Below are 18,781 nucleotides of genomic sequence, written 5' to 3' on the forward strand. Positions count from 1 at the left end.
ATTCTTCCAGCTATTTTTTCCCAAAGCTAAATGTCACTTTATTTTGCCTTCAGTCCATTTTTTTAAAGAGCTTTATTGAGATGTAATTCATATACCGTGCAGTTGGTTCATTTAAAGTGAACGCTTTAATGGTTTTCATTTTAATATAGTCACATCAACACAATTCGATTTAAAATTTTTTCATCACTCTAAAAAAGAAACGTAATACCCAGTAGCTGTTACTCTGACTACACTCCAAATTCTCCCTGCCCTACACAACCACTAACCTACCTGCTATCCACATTGTTTGCCTAGTCTGTATATTGCATATACATGGAGTCATATCATACAATACGGGGTCTTTTGTGACTGGCTTCTGTCAATTGGCATATTGTTTCCAAGATTCATCCATGTTGTGGCGTGTATCAGTATTTTATTTCTTTACCTGCCAAATAATATTCCCTTATATGGTGTTTGCATTTGAAATGAAAGGTGGCTGTCCAGAGACACATGGGGAACCAAGATTCCAACCCTAAAAAAAAACATGTGCAAGGATGAAATTTTTGACTTTGTAATGAAGAAAAACACTGGATGCCCCTCGAATCCCAGATTCTTCATGCTAGAAAGAACTCTGGAGGTCAGTTCCGGTCAAGCCTCCCTCCTTTGCTTGTAGGAGAACAGAATCAGCAAGGTGGTGTGACTTGACCAGGGTCACACAGCGAGTCAGTGACAGAGCTAGGCCTAGCACCACGGTGAGCGGGCAACCCCCAGTGTCTTTTCCGCTACTCCAGGACACCTGTGAGTGCGGACCTGTGGGCACCCTGCTGTTTAAGAAGGCACGAAACAGAGGTGGGGACATACATAATCACCTCTCCAGAGTAAGACAGAAATAACACATCAGTGGCCTCAGAGACCCTAGAAGACCCCAGGAAATTACATCGCCAGCCTCCATCTGTTGCCAGGTGACCCCTTGGTCACCACATCACCAAGTCAACACCTTGGGTTTCTGTATTCTTCTGATCTGCATTCTTCTTTGCTGATCTAATGAGCTCTCAAATTCTTACAACTGCCAGCTAATAGGATGCAAATTGCATATACCATCCAAATACAAGAGACTCGCATGTTCCAATAGATTAGTTGATAATTAGGCTTCAAATTACTAATTAATTCAGTTTGAAACACAGTCGGCTGTGTGGTATGTGCTTTTCTTCCCCCTTCAGAGGAATAATGCAATTCATAAGATGATAATTTTTAGAAATTCCGCCACATAATTAGCCCGCGGTGGCATGGAACTGACCCCTCCCTCAGAGTGCTTCTGATTAGGGTATAATTATAGAGTTAGAAACCGAGGAAGCTTTTGAAAGGTTTGACAAAAAGAAGGAGCCTCACTTTTTCATTTTGCAGTTCTTTCCTGAACCTGTCAGAATGCACCAGCTTTAAGGGAGCCAGCAGGTCACCTTGGGGGGATTCAAATAACCAGCTCCGGAGGGCCCTCGAAGGCAGGCTGCAGGAGACCGCGGGTCTGAGAGGAGCGCTCTATGGACAGGGAGTCAAAAACCAAGCCCAAACCCTGCTCTTTGTTCAGACACCACCTCCGCCGCCTTTGTGAGCTTGGGTGACTCTCTGGCCCTTCCTTTCCTCATCTGTCATTTGGGAATAATAGTTCCTGCTCTACGTGCCCACAGGGTCATTGGGGAGACAGATATGTTGCTCAATGTTACCATGCTTTGGAAAGTTGGAAGTGTTCTGTGTAGGTGGGGAATTCTGACTTCGTGCACTGGATCTACCCAACCTTACATCACATTGTATGTGTTTGTATTTATATGTTTGTAAATGCGTTCGTATTTTTATATGATAGGATAGAGCTGTATTTATATTTCCACAGCATGGGTATGTCCATATAGTGCACTTGAACCCGTGCAGAAATTGGCAAGCTATGCCTCTATTTCTTAAAGAAGCTCTGGGACCTGGAGCCCGCTGGAAGGCCAAGCTATCCAGCCCAGCCCCCCGTCCTCCTGCAAACCCAGCACTGACTCTGTGTTGGGTTGACTCCCTGCTCTGGGATTGTGGTCAAAACCGGTATCTCCCAGCTGGAGACTCCCAAAGTTATGGCGCCTAGTGTTGTGATGTATCAGCAGCAAATCTTAGACCAAACTAGTGTTTCTTAAAACAAAGGACCCATCAGCCCCAACAATGCATCTGCAGGGCCAGTTTGGGAAACACAAGCTAACAGGTAAGTGTTTTAGTGTCACTAGGGCTGCAAACACGAGTGGTCTCATTATGGGAGAAATGACCAGGTTATTAATACTGATGATGAGCATCTCATTGAAAAAAAGTATAACATTTATAAATTCTTATAGAGAACTAGCAGACCTCTGAGAATTTATAAAGCGCCCATCAGACCCATGTGAAAAACACTGAAGATGTTGGTTATCTTTCAATAGGGACCATTTGGTGCTTCTGCGGGGGGTGGGAGAGGAGAGGTAATAACAATAATAACAGCAATCTCTCCCATTTTTACACCAGGTTGTAGCTTATGTGGTATTTTCAGATTAATCACACCACTGGGTTTTAAATGTCACAATACTACTGTGAAGTAAGCAAGATAGAACTCATTATCCCCATTTATAGACAGGAGAATTGAGGCTCAGACATGTTATGTGACTAAGCTGCAGAGAAGGAAGGCCTAGCCACTTGAGCCACTGAAATGAATTCCTTAAACCCCTAATAATACCAACAATAATAACAATGGCAATAATGCTGTAATTCAATGAAAGATTTCTACATTCCAGACACTATGACAAATACTTGAATGACTAGCTGTTAAACCCTCACAGTGGTCCTTGAGGTTGAAAATACCATCCCCACTTTTCAGATGAAGAAATAAGATTCAGAGAGGTTAGTGAGTTTTCCAAAATGACCAAGTGTATAAAAGTGACAGAGCAGGGCTTCTCCTCCTGGACTAGGAACTGCAAAGTCCAAGTTCTTACTACTGTGCCGTGAGATTTCTGAGCACGGGGGTGTTGGGGCAAGGTACCGGGTAGAGGCCTGAGTATAAATCTTGCCTACAGTTGCATCAATAGACCTGGAACTCCTGTTGGCTAACTTTTCCATTATACACAAATAGTGGTTTATTATCATCGCAATTCCTAGTGTACAAGGAGGCTGAGGGAGAGACGGTGAGGTCAGGTCATCCGCGGTCTTCCTGGAGTATTTAAGGGCCATCATGTGGCTGCACAGTAACGCCTGTGAAATGCTGGAGTTGGAGACTTTGGTCTCTATGGCAGCTCACGCAAGCCCCCAGCGCCGTGCTGCTGCCCTTCTGCTGTCTCGGGCCTCAGAAGAAACTCTTGTTTCGTCTCCTCGCTCCTTATGGTGAGAAATCTGTCTGTGCCTTCTGTAAGGCTGAGCTTGCCTTCTCTCCTCTGCGTCTCTCTTCCCACCACCTCAGTTCCACACAGTCACATGGAGTTTCTGCAGCCTCTGGTTAGGTGGGACAGTAGTTGAAAAAGGTGGCTTTGGGGTCAAACAGACCTGAGCTTAAATTCTGACTTTCTTTTTATTACCTGTGTGACATTGGTCAAGTTACCTACCCTCTCTGAGCATTCATTGTCTGTTAAAAAAAAAAAAGGTGGGGGAATGATGTGATATGATCTTCCTCCTCCTGGGGTATCATGAGAATTAAACATGATAATAAATTATAAAGTGGTTGTCATTATATTTGGCAAAAATACACACTCAATAAATGTTCATAATTACCATTATAATAATTATTACCAACACTAAGATTATTATTAGCGGGGGAAGATGTTAATATCTGGGACAAGCTATTATCTTTGATGTCCCTCAGCTCCTTCCAGACTAAATTTCATTCACAACTGAATCACAATGATATAATGTCCTCCTCCCTGTTTTCCTGTAAGCATCTGGAGGAAGCAATGTGTCTACCTTGTTCACTGAAGAATTCCCCGTGCCTGGCAAAGTGAGTTGCATGTAACAGGTGTTCTTTAAAAAGTTGCCAAAGGAATGAATGAGTGAAACGATTTCTCATGAAATAAACAATGTTTGTGTCCTCATATCACATGCACAAAAGGCAAAATCCTTGTGTCTGCTCTAAAAGAAGCAGAGATAGCGGAAACATGAATACAGTTACAAATATGCAAATGAGTAGGTAGAGATGGGTCTAGAGCAGGAGTCCCCAAACTACGGCCCCGCGGGCCACATGCGGCCCCCTGAGGCCATTTATCCGGCCCCCACCGCACTTCTGGAAGGGGCACCTGTTTCATTGGTAGTCAGTGAGAGGAGCATAGTTCCCATTGAAATACTGGTCAGTTTGTTGATTTAAATTTACTTGTTCTTTATTTTAAATATTGTATTTGTTCCCGTTTTGTTTTTTTACTTAAAAACAAGATATGTGCAGTGTGCATAGGGATTTGTTCATAGTTTTTTTTTATACTCCAGCCCTCCAACGGTCTGAGGGACAGAGAACTGGCCCCCTATGTAAAAAGTTTGGGGACCCTTGGTCTAGAGGGCTTCTAATCCATATCCTATCTATCAGGCTCCTGCTACAATACTACCCAGTGATGGGGAACTCATTCCTTGAGACAGCCCTTTCTCTTCGAAGGGCTCTGACAGTTTTCACAGTCTTTCTCCAATGGGGCCATCTGCCCTGAGTCACCCTCTCACTGTGCCTGGCTCCCTCTGCCCTTGGGGAATCTAGCAGACCATGTCTGCTCCCCTTCCACAAAGCATTCTGCATGTGTCTGGAAATGCCGACCCCACCTGCTCTCTGCTTTTTGCTCCTCCAGTCTGCACACCTCCCTGTTCTCTCAGGCCTTCTCCCAGAATGTGGTTCTAACAGCCAACTCCACGAACATCAAATGTGGACCCAGCATGTCCACATCTCTACCACTGTCCTGAGCTCATACAAGGAGCATTAAGAAGCCCGCAGCTTGACTTCTGTCCTGGAAGCAATATGGCCTGGTCTTCCAGCTAGATTGGAACATATAAACAAAGTTTTTAAATGAGTCCCAGAGAAAAATCACTGCCTGTGTCAGTAATGCAAGCCCCATAACTGGCCACCGGATCTGCCAGAGCGCGGTGCTCAGAGGCCCAATGGGCCTCTGTAGGCTGCAGGGTATGTGGAAGGGTTGGGATGGAGCATCCATGTGGCCAGTGATCCTGTGAAGAGTGTGCCCTTGCCCTGGTTTCAAAAGTCTAGGGGTTCTCTGGGGGCTCGCCTTACCCAGTGCCTTATTTTATAGTAAGGGCAATCAAGGCCCAGAGAAGCAAAGTGACCTGTTTGAGGTCACTCAGAAGTTAAATGCAGAGCTAGGCTGGGATTTGGAGAGCTCATTTGCTCCGTTCTTGGTTGCTTCATTTCCCCCCTGCTGCCTCTCAATACCCAGTGTGTGTGTGTGTGTGTGTGTGTGTGTGTGTGTGTGTGTAACAGGCAGAAAGGCAGATTGTGTGGCTTCAGCTAGAATTTTAACTCAAACCTCTTTAATTGTAAAGACTGGCCTCATTTTCCATTGGGCCACACTGCCCAAATCGGGAAAGCCTTAGCAACCCTTAGGCCTGGCATTGTAATTGAGCAAAGCTGAGAAATAAACTTCTTCCTTCTGAAACTGCCTGGGTTCAAATTCTGACTTAGCTACTTACTAGTAATGTGACCTTGGGCAAGTCACTTTACCTCTCTGGGCCTCAATTTCCTCATTTGTAGGTGGGACTACAAATACATTCCCTCCCAAGATAAAGATTAAGTCAGTTAATTTACATCAACTATTAGAACAGTGAGTGCAGCAGAAGCCTGGGGTCTCATCCTAACTCTGCCACAGACTCATTATCATTTGCAAAAAAAAAAAAATTACATTTCTTGAGGGTCTCAATTTGTTCAAGATTTGGTACTATGTTTTCAAAAGGCATAAATTATCAAAGGGACCTTTCCAGATGTGCAATTTGTGGTTCTAGTTTTTTGCCTCCCTCTGCAGCCTTCAGGCATCGCAGCACAAGCCCCGAACCACAGCAGCTCCCTCACCACGGGGAGGGGAGGTCGCTGACTCATGCCGTGCGCATGCGCGCACACAGAGTTCACACCCCTGGCCCTTGCAGACCATGCACACCTAGGCTGATCTGGAGACCATTTCCGGTATGCAGGACAGGGAGCGCAACTGCTCTGCCGGAGCTCGGAGCCCCCTTACCACCACCAGCTTAGAAGCAGGAGGCACCGATCCCTCAGCACCAGTGTTGGCAGATGGGCAGGGTAGTGTGCAGCTAGAAGGGTTCGCTTCCCACTTTCTTACTCGTCCCTCTTTCAGACAGAAATGGAGATAAGATTATGAGAGAAACAGAGAGCCCAAGAGACATGGGATTCTAGCTGAGTGTTTATAATGTGCCAGGCACTGTTGTAAGAATTTGACATGTGTTAACGTAGTCAATCCTCACAATAACCCTGTGAGGTAGACACTAGAATAACCCTATGTTACAGTGAAGGATATTGAGGCACAGAGAGGTCGAGTAGCCTGCCTGCTGTCACCCAGCCAGAAAAGGGAAGAGCTGAGACTCAAATCCGGGCTGACATGGACAGGCATGTCCTCTTCTTCATCGCTCTCTGTCGCTCTCTTAACCTCAGAGCCTGCCTGATTTCTGCTCAGAGGATTCTTCAGAGCTCCTCCTCCAACCACAGCTTCCTCTTCTCTCTGGCTTCATGGCTTCCACTAAAACTCTTCTCTAAGTTACAGGGCCATGGGTTGGTCCACTTATTTTGCTCTACAGGTTTTTGGGGTACTACTGGCCTTTCTCACTAAACCATAGCCAACTTGAAAGCAAAACTCACACCTGTCTTTTTCTGCGGCATCCCTTTGTCTAGTACGCTCTCGGTGACAGTAAGCACTCATAAATGAATGTGAACGATGACGTGAATTAATGATTAACCAGATCGTTCCTTTCCCCTTTCCCAGTAGGTTTCAAATTTATCATATGTTTGGACTTCTATTTATTTTCCACCACTCATTCAATAGGTGCTATTATATACCAGGCCCTACCAATGGGTAAGATGGCATTTCACCAAAAAACGGGGCTTCACATATCTTTGTCTGACTCTCTCTGGATAGGAAGGTTTTGATTATGCAAAAGGAGCCTATTGCTGGTCTCAAGTCTGCTCGGAACTTCAGCCATAAGGGCCCATCTTAAACTAGGCTGAACTTTGAATTGACCTGTGGCTCTTAGCCTGTGGTGGCCCTGGCCAGGTGTCACCCCTAACTGCAGCCAGTTAGTTGAGAGTTAAGATGAAAGAAAACTCTGGAAGGACAGCCAATTTGTGCCAGGCGGTACAGTTCCACACCTGTGCCCTGACAGCCCAGTCAGGGCACCCAGACCTTCTGCCACAAAGCATGAGCATTTTACCCTGCGCCCCTGGACTGAGAGAGACTGGCTTGTGAGAGCCGACTGGCTTTTACAATGCTCTGTCAACAGTGGACAGCAGTGCATGTGTGGTGGGGGGGGGGTGTCTGTGTGTTTGTAGATATCCAAGGATACAGGTACCTGCTTCCCTGGGTTCAGATGTATTTGGACACGTTAACACTTGTGCCTTTCTCCAAAAGCAGATGGTGCTTTAGCTGATGTAAGCACAGCTACAATGGCTTATGGACTTGGTAGGGACCAGACCAGCCTGTGTTTACCAGGGATCATAGAAGGTGAGGACATATTCAAGCTTCAGTTGATTACAGTGAACAAAATAGGGAAGTATGAAGACTGCGATGTAGAGAAGTGGTTGAGGACACAACGAAATCCTTAGCCCAGGAATATTCCATGAATTTGTATATAATCCATATTCATGTGCACATACCTGTGCGATCACAGAATTATAGATCAAAGCTGGAAGAACCCATAAGAGAAAAATGAACTGGCTCAGAAGTTTCCAGACTTTCTGAGTTTAAAGCTCCAATTTCAAATAGGATCTTGGGAAGAACCCCAGTATGGGAAACAGATAAAAAGCATGGCTGCTTTGGTGGAAGAGGGAGGGTGGGGATCTAGGACTCCGCCCCCTCTGCCTTCCCCTCACCCAACATGGTAACCTCAGAAATGCCTGCAACCAGAATATAGTGTGAAAGATCATTGATCCAGCCCAGGCCCTTATTTTGCAGATACATGTTTCAAAATTTGAAACCTACTGGGAAAGGTATCACCCACACTAATACCCAGAGAGGGTGAGGTCATTGCCGAAGGGCAAATAGTTCATGAGGTTCAAGGACAGGACTGAACTTATGTGACTGCCCTTACAACCGGTTTCCTGACACTTCTTATTCAGAATATACTACACACACAAAGAGTCAATGCGAAGCTCTCCTTTGTCCACAAAAGACTGAGAGGTGACAGGATGGGAACTCAAAAACAAATCACAAAAAGGGTGAGCAAAGACATGTGTTGCCCATTCCTTCCTTCATCATGGATTAAGCCCTCACTCAGCCTGCTCTGGGTGTTGTGGGCGCTGTGGGGACCAAGGTCCCCGCCCTCTAGGAGGCCACAGTCCCCTAGAGCAGATGAGAAGGACCAGTGAATCTCAGAGAGAAATCTAGAGAGGCCTCCAAGAGATGGAAATAAAGAAGCAGAGGACAAAGGTCCTGGTCTTCCAGAAACCTGCTCATTCCTTCTTAGCCTTAAGCTGCGGGCCATTCTAAGTGCTTCCGCTGCAGAACAGAAGCTAAACAAATCAGACTGACCAGATGACTGCTCAGGAGGCAGAATGTATAACGGTTAGAAAACAACCACAGGGTCTTGTTACTGCCTGCGACGATGATCTCTGCCCCCTAGTAGCTATGTTATATTGGGCAGAGGTTTCTCCATTCATTTAAGCCTCCGTTTTCTAATTTGCAAAGTGGGAATGATAATATATAGTATCCACGTCACAAGATTGTTATGAGGACTAAATGAAATAATACAAATAAACTACTTAGCATAGTGCCTACTACATGGTAGAGGCTTGATACATGTTAAGCACTCTGGTTATTGTTTTTGTTATTATTTTAGCCAAAACCTGCCTCCCATGACCTCTGCCCCTTCATTGGTTCTGACCTGCCTTCCAGAGCTTAAGAGAACTAATCTTCCACCCATGGCAGCCATCTGGGACTCAAATACATCCCTCACTTGGCCTCTTATTCTACCATTATTTCTTAGGCTGATCCTCCCCCTTTTCTTCAAGCATTTCTAATATAACAAGACTCTTCAAACAGCACTTCTTTCTGTGGAGCTGTCATATGAGAAAGGATCTAACAGTTTGGGGAAACTTGGCGTTTTCAACTCGTGCATTCAGAGTACAAAGGGCAAGTTCTTCCATTTGTTCTCATCTTACCTCTGCTGGATCTCAAGGAGAGGAGAGGGTGCGGTGCTCTTTCCAGGGTCTCAGGGCTTGTTTAATCAGCCTTCTTCCTGGCCCCCTTCCCTTATCAATGCTGGATGCTGCTTCCTCCTTCCGATGAGCATAGTGTCCGAACGCGCGGGACGATGAGAGCCGAACAGCTTGGACGTCGCCCCTTGAAAGGACTGCAGAGAAAAAGAAAACCTTGCTTTGAAGATAAAGCTTTTCATCCTTCGAAAGCCGCCTTCCCTCAGGCTTGCCTCCTGTTCTCTAGGGTGCCTTGCCTGACCTAGCACCTGGTTTTGAAGCAGTTCTAACACCTAACCTCTTCTGCCCCCATGATAATGATGATGGTGAATATGACGGCAATAATAATTGCTAACATTCATTAAGCACTTACTATATGCCAGACACAGTTCCTAAGTGCTTAAATGTATTCTGTTAAACCTTACACCCATTCTACGCTGTAGGCGCTATTCTATCTGCGGAGCACCGAACCTCAGAGAGGTTAAGTAACGAGCAGGCCCACATAATCAGTCCTTTTGTTTCTAGGTGCATGTGGTAATTAATAGTCGTAATGATAGCCCAGAGCCTGGTCATGATCTTTAAAACATTTTCCAAATCTTCACAGCAAGATGAAAGCATGTATAATGTCGTTATGGCGTTAAATATCTTTAGACTATCAAATTATCTGAAATGCATTTTCATGCTAATCCTTTGAAAATTATAATTGACAAATGATAGATGGAATGACTATATTAACTAGTTTACTTAATTGAACACTTTTATTCCCAGTCATTTTATTCAAATGGTTGGTCAGCGTCGAACTACCTCCAGAAGTGAGGATGAGGAAGACAGACTCCATCCCCAGCCTATCTTCTAACCGGTCATACAACCTTACCCACAAGTCTCCTCGCTGGACCTCAGTTTCCCAAGCTGTGCAAGGAAGGGTTTGATCTGATCTCCAACATCTTTGCTTCAGGTGTCAGTAAACTATGGCCCATGGGTCAAAGCCAACCGCCACCTGACTTTGTTTGGCTTCTGAGTTAAGAATGGTTTTTACATGTGTATTTTTTTTAAAAGAAGGAAAAGCAGAATGCTATTTCATGACACGTGAAAATTATCCTAGAATTACATGAAATTTATAGGGTCACAGCCATGCTCGTTTACTGACTAGTGGCTATGGCTGCTTTCATGCTGTAATGGCAGACTTACGGTTACAGCAGAAATCACTTGGCCCACAGGACTGAAAACGTCCACAGTCTGGCCCTTTTCAGGAAAAAATTGCCAGCCCCAGTATAGATGCAGGGTAAGTGGACCCTAAGAGACTTCAGACGTGTCAGAGGCTTGGGAACTATCTAACCAACCTTATAAGGTTGGTGTCAAGAAGAGAAAGCTAGTGTGCTCCTGCACAAATGTCTAAGACAGGAAGCTGTACCGGAAGGCCCCTCTTTGGCAGGCTGAGACATTTATTTTGGGCTGGTAACTGTGTCAGCCACACTGCCTGAGGTTCTTTGTCGGGGGCAATCTGGAAACACCATCCTAGAGCTCAGCTCACGTGTGCTCTTCCGCCGACAAGGCAATGGAACACACCCGACGAAGAAGACTGAGTCTATGGTTGGACTGCTGTTTGGATCCCTGCTTGCTGTGTGATCTCAGGGGACTTTCCAAAGGTCTCTGAACCATAGCTCTTCAACATAAAACTGGGACGAGGACTCACTCAATTATGCCTCCTGTGCATGTTCAACTCTCAAGGTTGTTTGGGGATTAAATAAGATTATTTTATGTATGTGAAGCATTTCAAAGATTGCCTGGCTCAGGATAAGAGCTTGAGAAATGTTTAAAATAAATCTAGAGGTAACAGCCAACTGATTATTTCATTTTTCAGGTTTAAACGACTGCTATCTTCATACTTCTCAAAAGTTATAGAACGCATAGGACGTGGCATTTCTGCCATTTATTGTCGTTTCTGTTATTCTTATGAGCAATGCTTGGAGAGCTGTGTCTCAGGACAGCATGGAACAGCACCAGTGTTAGCTCCAGGCCAATAGGTAACAGTTTAAGCAGGGTTCCCATAACAGACCATAACAAAGATTCAACAAATGCAAGACTTCTCTTTCCCCCTTGCCACTGCCACGCCCTCCCACTTTCCAGGGACCAACGGATGATTCCTAACCAGCATGCTACATCAAAATCACCTAGGAATCTATTTTTATTTTTTTAATAATACCAAAAAGAAAATATATTTACTTACACACTACATATATTATATATATATTTATATATATATTTATATACACACACACACACACACATATACATATATATATATATATATATATATATATATATATAAAACAGAAGGGTACAAAATAAAAAGCAAAAACCTGTTATCTCTAATCTCACACTTCATAGAAATAACTGTTTTAAACCTTCTCTGCATTTAGTGATTGTGGTTATTCCCTCCATGTGTCTACATAATACGTCTATGTCTCTTTTCCCTGCTTTATCAACTTTAATCACATTTTTTCAACTTTAATCACAACTTTAATACTCATTTAAAAAGATGATGGATCATTTCATTCTACTCCCCATATTGTGTCCTCAATGTTTGTTAGTTCTGCTATTATTTGAAATCTCCTAATGACTGCCTTTATCACTTTAACCTTGATTTTTGATTCACCAGCATTAGAGTTCGGTAAAAATACAGACACCCAATCCCCTCTCCAGGCTCCTAAATGACCATCCTTAGGGATGGCTATTTTGCAAAAGCTCCCTAAAGTATTCTGATGTGTCCCGCAGGTTAAGGACCTTTATTCTGAGAGCCTGCAGGACACCAGCCAGTTTATCTTTACTTGAATGAAAACGACAGGCAGAGCATCCTTCTCATGTCACCCTTTTATCAGTCACACATGGGACTGCGTGAAATGCCACCAAGATGCTGGAACAGCAGACAGCAGCGTAGTGACCAAACAACTCAACACAAAGCCCAGCTTTAGATGAGAAGCAGTCCCTCTGTGAACAGCAGCATCTGGTGTTGTGCTGGAGGGGCGGGGCAAGCAGTCTGGGTTTAGGAGACCTGGGTTCTCATACTGAATAATTTGAAAGGAGCATCCTATGGGTTAATTTTAGTTTTATTCAATAGTCATGGTATACAGAGCAAAGGCCTCAGTATGGGGGGGCTTGTTATAAAATTGGCAAAATGGCACGAGTAGTGATGATCAAACTTCATAGTCTGAATCTTTAATAGAATATAATTAGCAATGTTACATCTTTATTTGATATTATATAATTAATAGCACAGATGAAGCAAATAAAAAGTGCACTAATTATCAAATATTACCTCCCTTGGTTTTTTTATTTAATAAAAATGGCAAAAAAAATTAGAAGAAGATGATTTAATTAAACCTTGTTTCATGAGCTTGCTCAGGGGAATAGAGTGAGTTGAATTTTCTAGCGAACAGGTGGACGAATAGTTAATGCCTCTGTTTCCGCCGCAGAGTTGAGAACCCTTTTCCATATTGGAAGAGTGCATTTTCTTGCATGATGGAGAAATCAAGTTCAGTGACTGCCATATAAGAGACTCATTTCTTTGTGATTAAGAACATTGTAGAGATTCAAGATTACTATTCCAGCGTAAAGTCTTACATAGGAGGGATGAGATAAGGCTAAGCTCTTATATGAGTATACATTGACCCCATGTTTCACTCTAATTTTGTTTCTTTTACCTGACCTCACAGACGTGAGCTTGTTTTATCATTCTTCGTTCACTCTGGCTCAGGGGAGCAGAGGAATTCAGTTAGAAGATCCCATCAGTTTGATTAGATGTAACCGAGGTTTGGCTCCAGTAACCTTGCAGTCAGACATTCTGCTGATGGCATTTATGTTTGAATAAACTGCCATTTCCTTTGGCCTCCATTATGTTCAAGATGTGGCAGTCAGTATGAAACGCCCAGGAGCTTGTCACAGATTTTCCAATAACAGAATTTGACTGTGGGAAATAATTTCCATTTTATTCTCTCAACAGTTATTTTATGAACAAGATGTTCTTTTCTAAGTCTCTAAAAATGATGGGAAATCTCTCAACTGTGCATTAGCTTTAACCAGTGATGGGATAGTTGTGCTTTTCTGGGTAGTATAACTTCTTTGAATGCATACATAGATACAAGAACCTAATTCTGACTTTATCTATTATAACAGCCTGCTAGAAACCTGGTGTAGCCCTGGCCAGTTGGCTCAGTGGTACAGCATTGGCCCAGCATGTGTAAGTCCCTGGTTTGATTCCAGGTCAGGGGACACAGGAGAAGTGACCATCTGCTTCTCCACTTCTCCCTTCCCCATCCCCCCCCCATCTTCCCCTTCAGCAGCCATGCCTCGAATGATATGAGCAAAGTTGGCCCCAGGCACTGAGGATGGCTCCATGGCCTGAGCCTCAGGTGCGAAAATAGCTCAGCTGCCAAGCAATGGAGCTGCAGACCAACCGGGCAGAGCACCACTTGATAGGGGCTCGCTGGGTGGCTGTTGTGGCACATGTGGGAGTCTGTCTCTGCCTCCCTGACTCTCACTTAATTTAAGGAAAGAAGGAAGGAAGGAAGGGAGGGAGGGAGGGAGGGAGGGAGGGAGGGAGGGAGGGAGGGAGGGAGGGAGAGAGGGAAGGAAGGAAGGAAGGAAGGAAGGAAGGAAGGAAGGAAGGAAGGGAGGGAGGGAGGGAGGGAGGGAGGGAGGGAGGGAGGGGGGAGGGAGGGAGGGAGGGAGGGAGGGAGGGAGGGAGGGAGGGAAGGAAGGAAGGAAGGAAGGAAGGAAGGAAGGAAGGAAGGAAGGAAGGAAGGAGGAAGGAAGGAAGGAAGGAAGGAAGGAAGGAAGGAAGGAAGGAAGGAAGGAAGGAAGGAATTTCAAATGGTGGCATATGCTCTGAGAAACCTGAACAGGAACGAACTGGATTCACTGAGTGTTGGTCATGATTCAATTGAGTTCTCCCAAAAGCAAGTCTTAAGACAAAGATTCAAGTACACGGAGTTTTTTTTGAGTGCTAGTCCTAGAAACAGCAGCAGAGAACTAGGGGACTGGAGTAGGGAAGAGATGACTGTGCAAGGCACATCATCAAGGCACTGACCCCTGTGGGGTATGGGAGCTCCGTTCATCAGGGACCTCTAGACACAGTCTAAGGTCACACACCTTAGAACACACCTGAAGGTTATTCCACCCAGGGGAGGGGATTCTGGAGTACTTATCTGCTAACTCTCCATCAGTTACTGGTTGAGAGCTGATCTGGGTGTATTAACTCCCTGACACATCTGGCTTACCTGTCACCTGGGTGAAGTATTGGTATTTGCAGTTAGTCTGTAAAGAGGAATATCAGAGCCGAAAGGGGCATGGAAATGAGCTGGGCACCCATAGCACTGACCACAGGGCGAGAATTGGACCTCTGCATGAGGGATCAGGAAAGACCTCTCTGGAGAGATGGCATTTTAGCTCGGCTCCAAAAGAGGGACAGGAGCCATCAGGGAAGGCACACTTCCAGGAACAGCCAGGACAAGGGCTCTGAGTGGGACTGAGCTTGATCTGTCTATAAAATACAAACAATGAAGAATCAGAGGACTTTAGGGGCACAGGGAGGTTGGAGTGTCTTTGAGTCACGGAGTTGTTCACGGCGAGATCTTTCAAATAAAGAAACTAGATCAAGTCGGAGAGAGAGCAAGCGACCTGGACAGGCAGAGCTGGGACTAGCTCTCAGGGCTCTTGACTGCCCGTGCAGGGCCCCCCGACCCTCAATGCATCAAATCGCTTCCCCTGGTCACCCTCCCGTTTCCCGTCTGGGCTTGGCAGTGTGCCCAAGCCTTGGAGCCCAGTAGCACTGACTTTGTGATCCTAGCTCAAATTCCCGCAGTGGGGCCACCAACAATACATTACAAGGGATGTGAGTCATCACAGAGTTCTATAGGCGCTGGCCTTGGGCTGCCACTCTGACATTTCACACCCTCTCTCTCTCTCTCTCACCCATGGTGCTACAGCCATGCCAACCTCCTTACTGTTTCTGGAACATGCCAAGCATCCTCCCACCTCTGAGCCTTGGCTCAAAATATCCTTCCCCAGATGTCCCCATAGCTCAGTCACCAGGCTTCTCTTCACTAGTGTCCCCATGCCAGCCCCACCTCTTCAGGGAGGCTCCCCCTGAAGACGCCTGCCGACCCTGGCATCACCCTCCTCTCCCGTCCTCTTGCCCAATGTTATTATCCTCTGCCATAGGACTCCCTGCTACGGCACAGTATTCTCTATGATACAATACTGTTTATACTATGCTGCATATTTACTTGTTTGCTTATTACCTGTCTTCCCCACTAGAATGTAAGCTTCATAAGAGAAGGAACTTGTTTTATTTGCTATTAGAATAATGCTGGATAGGTTCTCAGAAATGTCCGTCGAATGAGTAATTGAACAGTTTCAGAACACCGCGGGTCTTCCGCACCCTCGCAGGCGCTAACTCATTGCATAACTGTGCAAGTTGAGTCTCCTAGCCCCTCTCAGTTTTTATGTTTGGCAAATAGACGTGTAATGTCTACCTCACAAATGCGTAAAGTGAAATGAGGCTGTAGCTACGAAAGTACTGTACATTATGGAATACATTATACAAATGCAAGATCTCCTTTTTAAGTTGAAGGCTTCCTGAGTCTAAATGAACTTCACCAAATGGAGAGGAAAGTTTCACTCCCAAGAAAGAATCTTTTGTGGATGTTCCAGTTGATCAGGCCTCACTGAGCAGAGATCCAGTCTGCGGTACTGGGGAGAACACAGGGCAGATGATGGGAAGCCAGCCCCTCCCACAGACTGTGGTGGCTTTGGGGGACCTGCAGCAGCTTGCCCCGGTGGACTTCAGATTCCTCTCCTCTCAAAGAGGTGGAGGGGGCTGTGAGAGAGGAGACAATGTTTTCCATTCTGTTCCTTATCTGTGGCATCATAAGAATCCCAGGTACCACCATTTATTGATCACCCAGTCTGAACCACACACTTGACACGTGTCATTGCATTGCTTTTTTCCCCCAACCTCCTCACCTCCACTATTCAGACAAGAAGCCATCAGATAATGCAACAGCAGTAATGGCCGTGAGCATCAGAGCCAGCCTTTCATCCAGGCACGGCCGGCTCCTGAGCAAGCGCTCAACCACTGTGCAAACCTCATGCACAAGCTAAGGGATAGCCAGGTTTGGAAGGAAGGAAGGCACAACTGTCCCTCTGTGAAGTCAGTCCCACTTTGTGGAACAGGATGGAGAATCCTGTGGCTGTAATATGGTTAAATGGACTTACCTAGGCAATGCGTTCTGACTTCCTTCTCCTCCTCCTCCTCCCTGCACAGGGTTTCATGGACATTGACTTGAACAAATTCAAGGAAAGCGGAGCGAATGTGACGGGTTTCCAGCTGGTGAACTATACAGACACCATTCCAGCCAAGATCATGCAGCAGTGGAAGACCAGCGACGCTCGAGACCACACCCGGGTGGACTGGAAGAGACCCAAGGTGAGGGGACGGGCAGCTGACAGCCAAGGACCAGGCTGATCCCAACACCTGCCCCAGATTGCTACACAGTGCTAGCCGTGAGAGAAGCATCGTCTTCCTGAGACAAACAAACTAAGGAAAACCTATTCGTAAAGATTGAGGGTACAGAGATCAGACAATCCAGAATGACAATGGTTTTAATAAAGATAGACATTTTGTTTTTCTCTCATATACACAAAATTCAGAATTGTATAATGGCTCCACAAGCTTCAAACACTCGGGTGTCTTCTATTTTCTTATTCTGCTATACGCAGCAGATAAGAGCTACCTTAGAGCCCAAAATGGCTGCTGAATTTCCACCCATTACTTCAGCATTCTATTCAGCAGGAAGGGGAAAAGGAAAATGAAAAGCACAAATGTTTCCTTTAAGAACCCTTTTCAGAAGTCACACACACAGATCTTCTACTCACATGCTACTGGCCATGTCTTAGAAACCTAGCTCCAGCTAGCCACAGGAAAAGCTAAAAAAAAGGTGTGGGGGGTCTCTGTTCTGGGCAGGGCCACATTTGGCACAGCTCTAGGGGAATGCTGTTTGCATTTGTGTCCTTGTGACTGGGCCTCCTTGAGCTGTGCAGTGAGCTGGCCCTTACTCTGGTCAGCATGTACCCAGCTAAAAATCAGGAAAACCTCTCTAGGCAAAACCAAGCACTTCCCTGCCTCAGAGAGACAACTGCCAATCATCATGTGGACTTTTTGCCACTCACCTCCCAGCAGTACAGCTCTAACGCCTGCAGCCCAAATCTATGTATTTTGTCTGCTATTTGATAACGGTGTAGAACAGAGATAGAAGGTGATTTTTCTTACCCACGTCAAACCCAAAAGCTTGGCAGGGGCTGTGCGGAACGCTGCACTGAGAAAGGAGTCTGAGGCCGGATTTGTTTATCTGGGCCAAACAGTGACTCCTCTGTGACTTTCTCTTGACACCGGGTCAATATCTTTTTGTGAATGGCAAGACATCAAACTGGGCTGTGTCTTATCCCGCTTCTGTTCAGACTGACTTAGCATTTCAAAATGAAGATGGATTTCAATGTGAGCTTATTAGAAATAAATCTCAAATGTGCTTTAAGGCAATGAGCAAACCACATAGCAGCTAATAATATGTAAATTCTCCACCCAATTTTCAAAAGACTGGAGCAGATTATAAAAATAACCAAATGTAATATATACACACACACACACACACACACACACACTTTTCAAATGTGAGAGAATCAAAGTTAAAAACTGGAAAAATACATAAACATTTATTCCATGACCCTCAACTGTGAACTTCGAATGTGCCAGAGAACGTGCTAGACACTAGACACTGGGGACTAATCAGTGAAGACGACAGACCTGAGTTCCAAAGCCAGGAAATACTGTCCCGACTGTTACCCTGGTTTTGTTTCATCAACCTCTTATCTCCCCACTTTAAGCAAGAGGGGGGAAATTGAGAGTTACCATGACTAAGCAAGAGAGGAAAGTTTGCAGACAAAGTCTGTCAACCTGCCACTGGGGTGAGCCACATGTGGAAATAATTAAGCGCTGACCCTTCTTGGATTTCCTTTTTTTTCTTTTACTGTCGCAAGGGGTGGTGGAGTGCACAGTTCCTGTTAGTTTCCAATTAGTGACTGTAACACACAGAAAACCAACTGGTTTTTCATAGACTGCATCAGATGTTACAGATGTGTTGAATTTAATCAATGCAATTCTTTCCCCTCACCCCAATGAGCTAACATTATAAAATTGCCAGATTGCACACAAAACTCTAGAGCAGGGGTCGGGAACCTATGGCTCACGAGCCAGGTGTGGCTCTTTTGATGGCTGCATCTGGCTCGCAGACAAATCTTTAATAAAAATAATAATAACGTTAAAAATATAAAACATTCTCATGTATTACAATCCATTCATTTCCT

At 45.1% G+C, this 18,781-nt stretch overlaps 1 protein-coding gene across 2 annotated transcripts in view; it reads left to right on the forward strand.

Moving 5' to 3' along the window:
* Positions 1 to 18,781, forward strand: part of GRIA1 (glutamate ionotropic receptor AMPA type subunit 1) — a 307,663-nt gene that overhangs the window by 169,926 nt on the left and 118,956 nt on the right. For both annotated transcript variants that reach the window (XM_066273071.1, XM_066273070.1), the window contains exon 6: positions 16,686 to 16,847. In XM_066273071.1, the coding sequence (XP_066129168.1) occupies positions 16,686 to 16,847 (162 nt within the window). The remainder of the gene's footprint in view (positions 1 to 16,685; positions 16,848 to 18,781) is intronic.

Source organism: Saccopteryx bilineata, chromosome 4, assembly GCF_036850765.1.
Source record: "Saccopteryx bilineata isolate mSacBil1 chromosome 4, mSacBil1_pri_phased_curated, whole genome shotgun sequence".
Classification (NCBI taxonomy): domain Eukaryota; kingdom Metazoa; phylum Chordata; class Mammalia; order Chiroptera; family Emballonuridae; genus Saccopteryx; species Saccopteryx bilineata.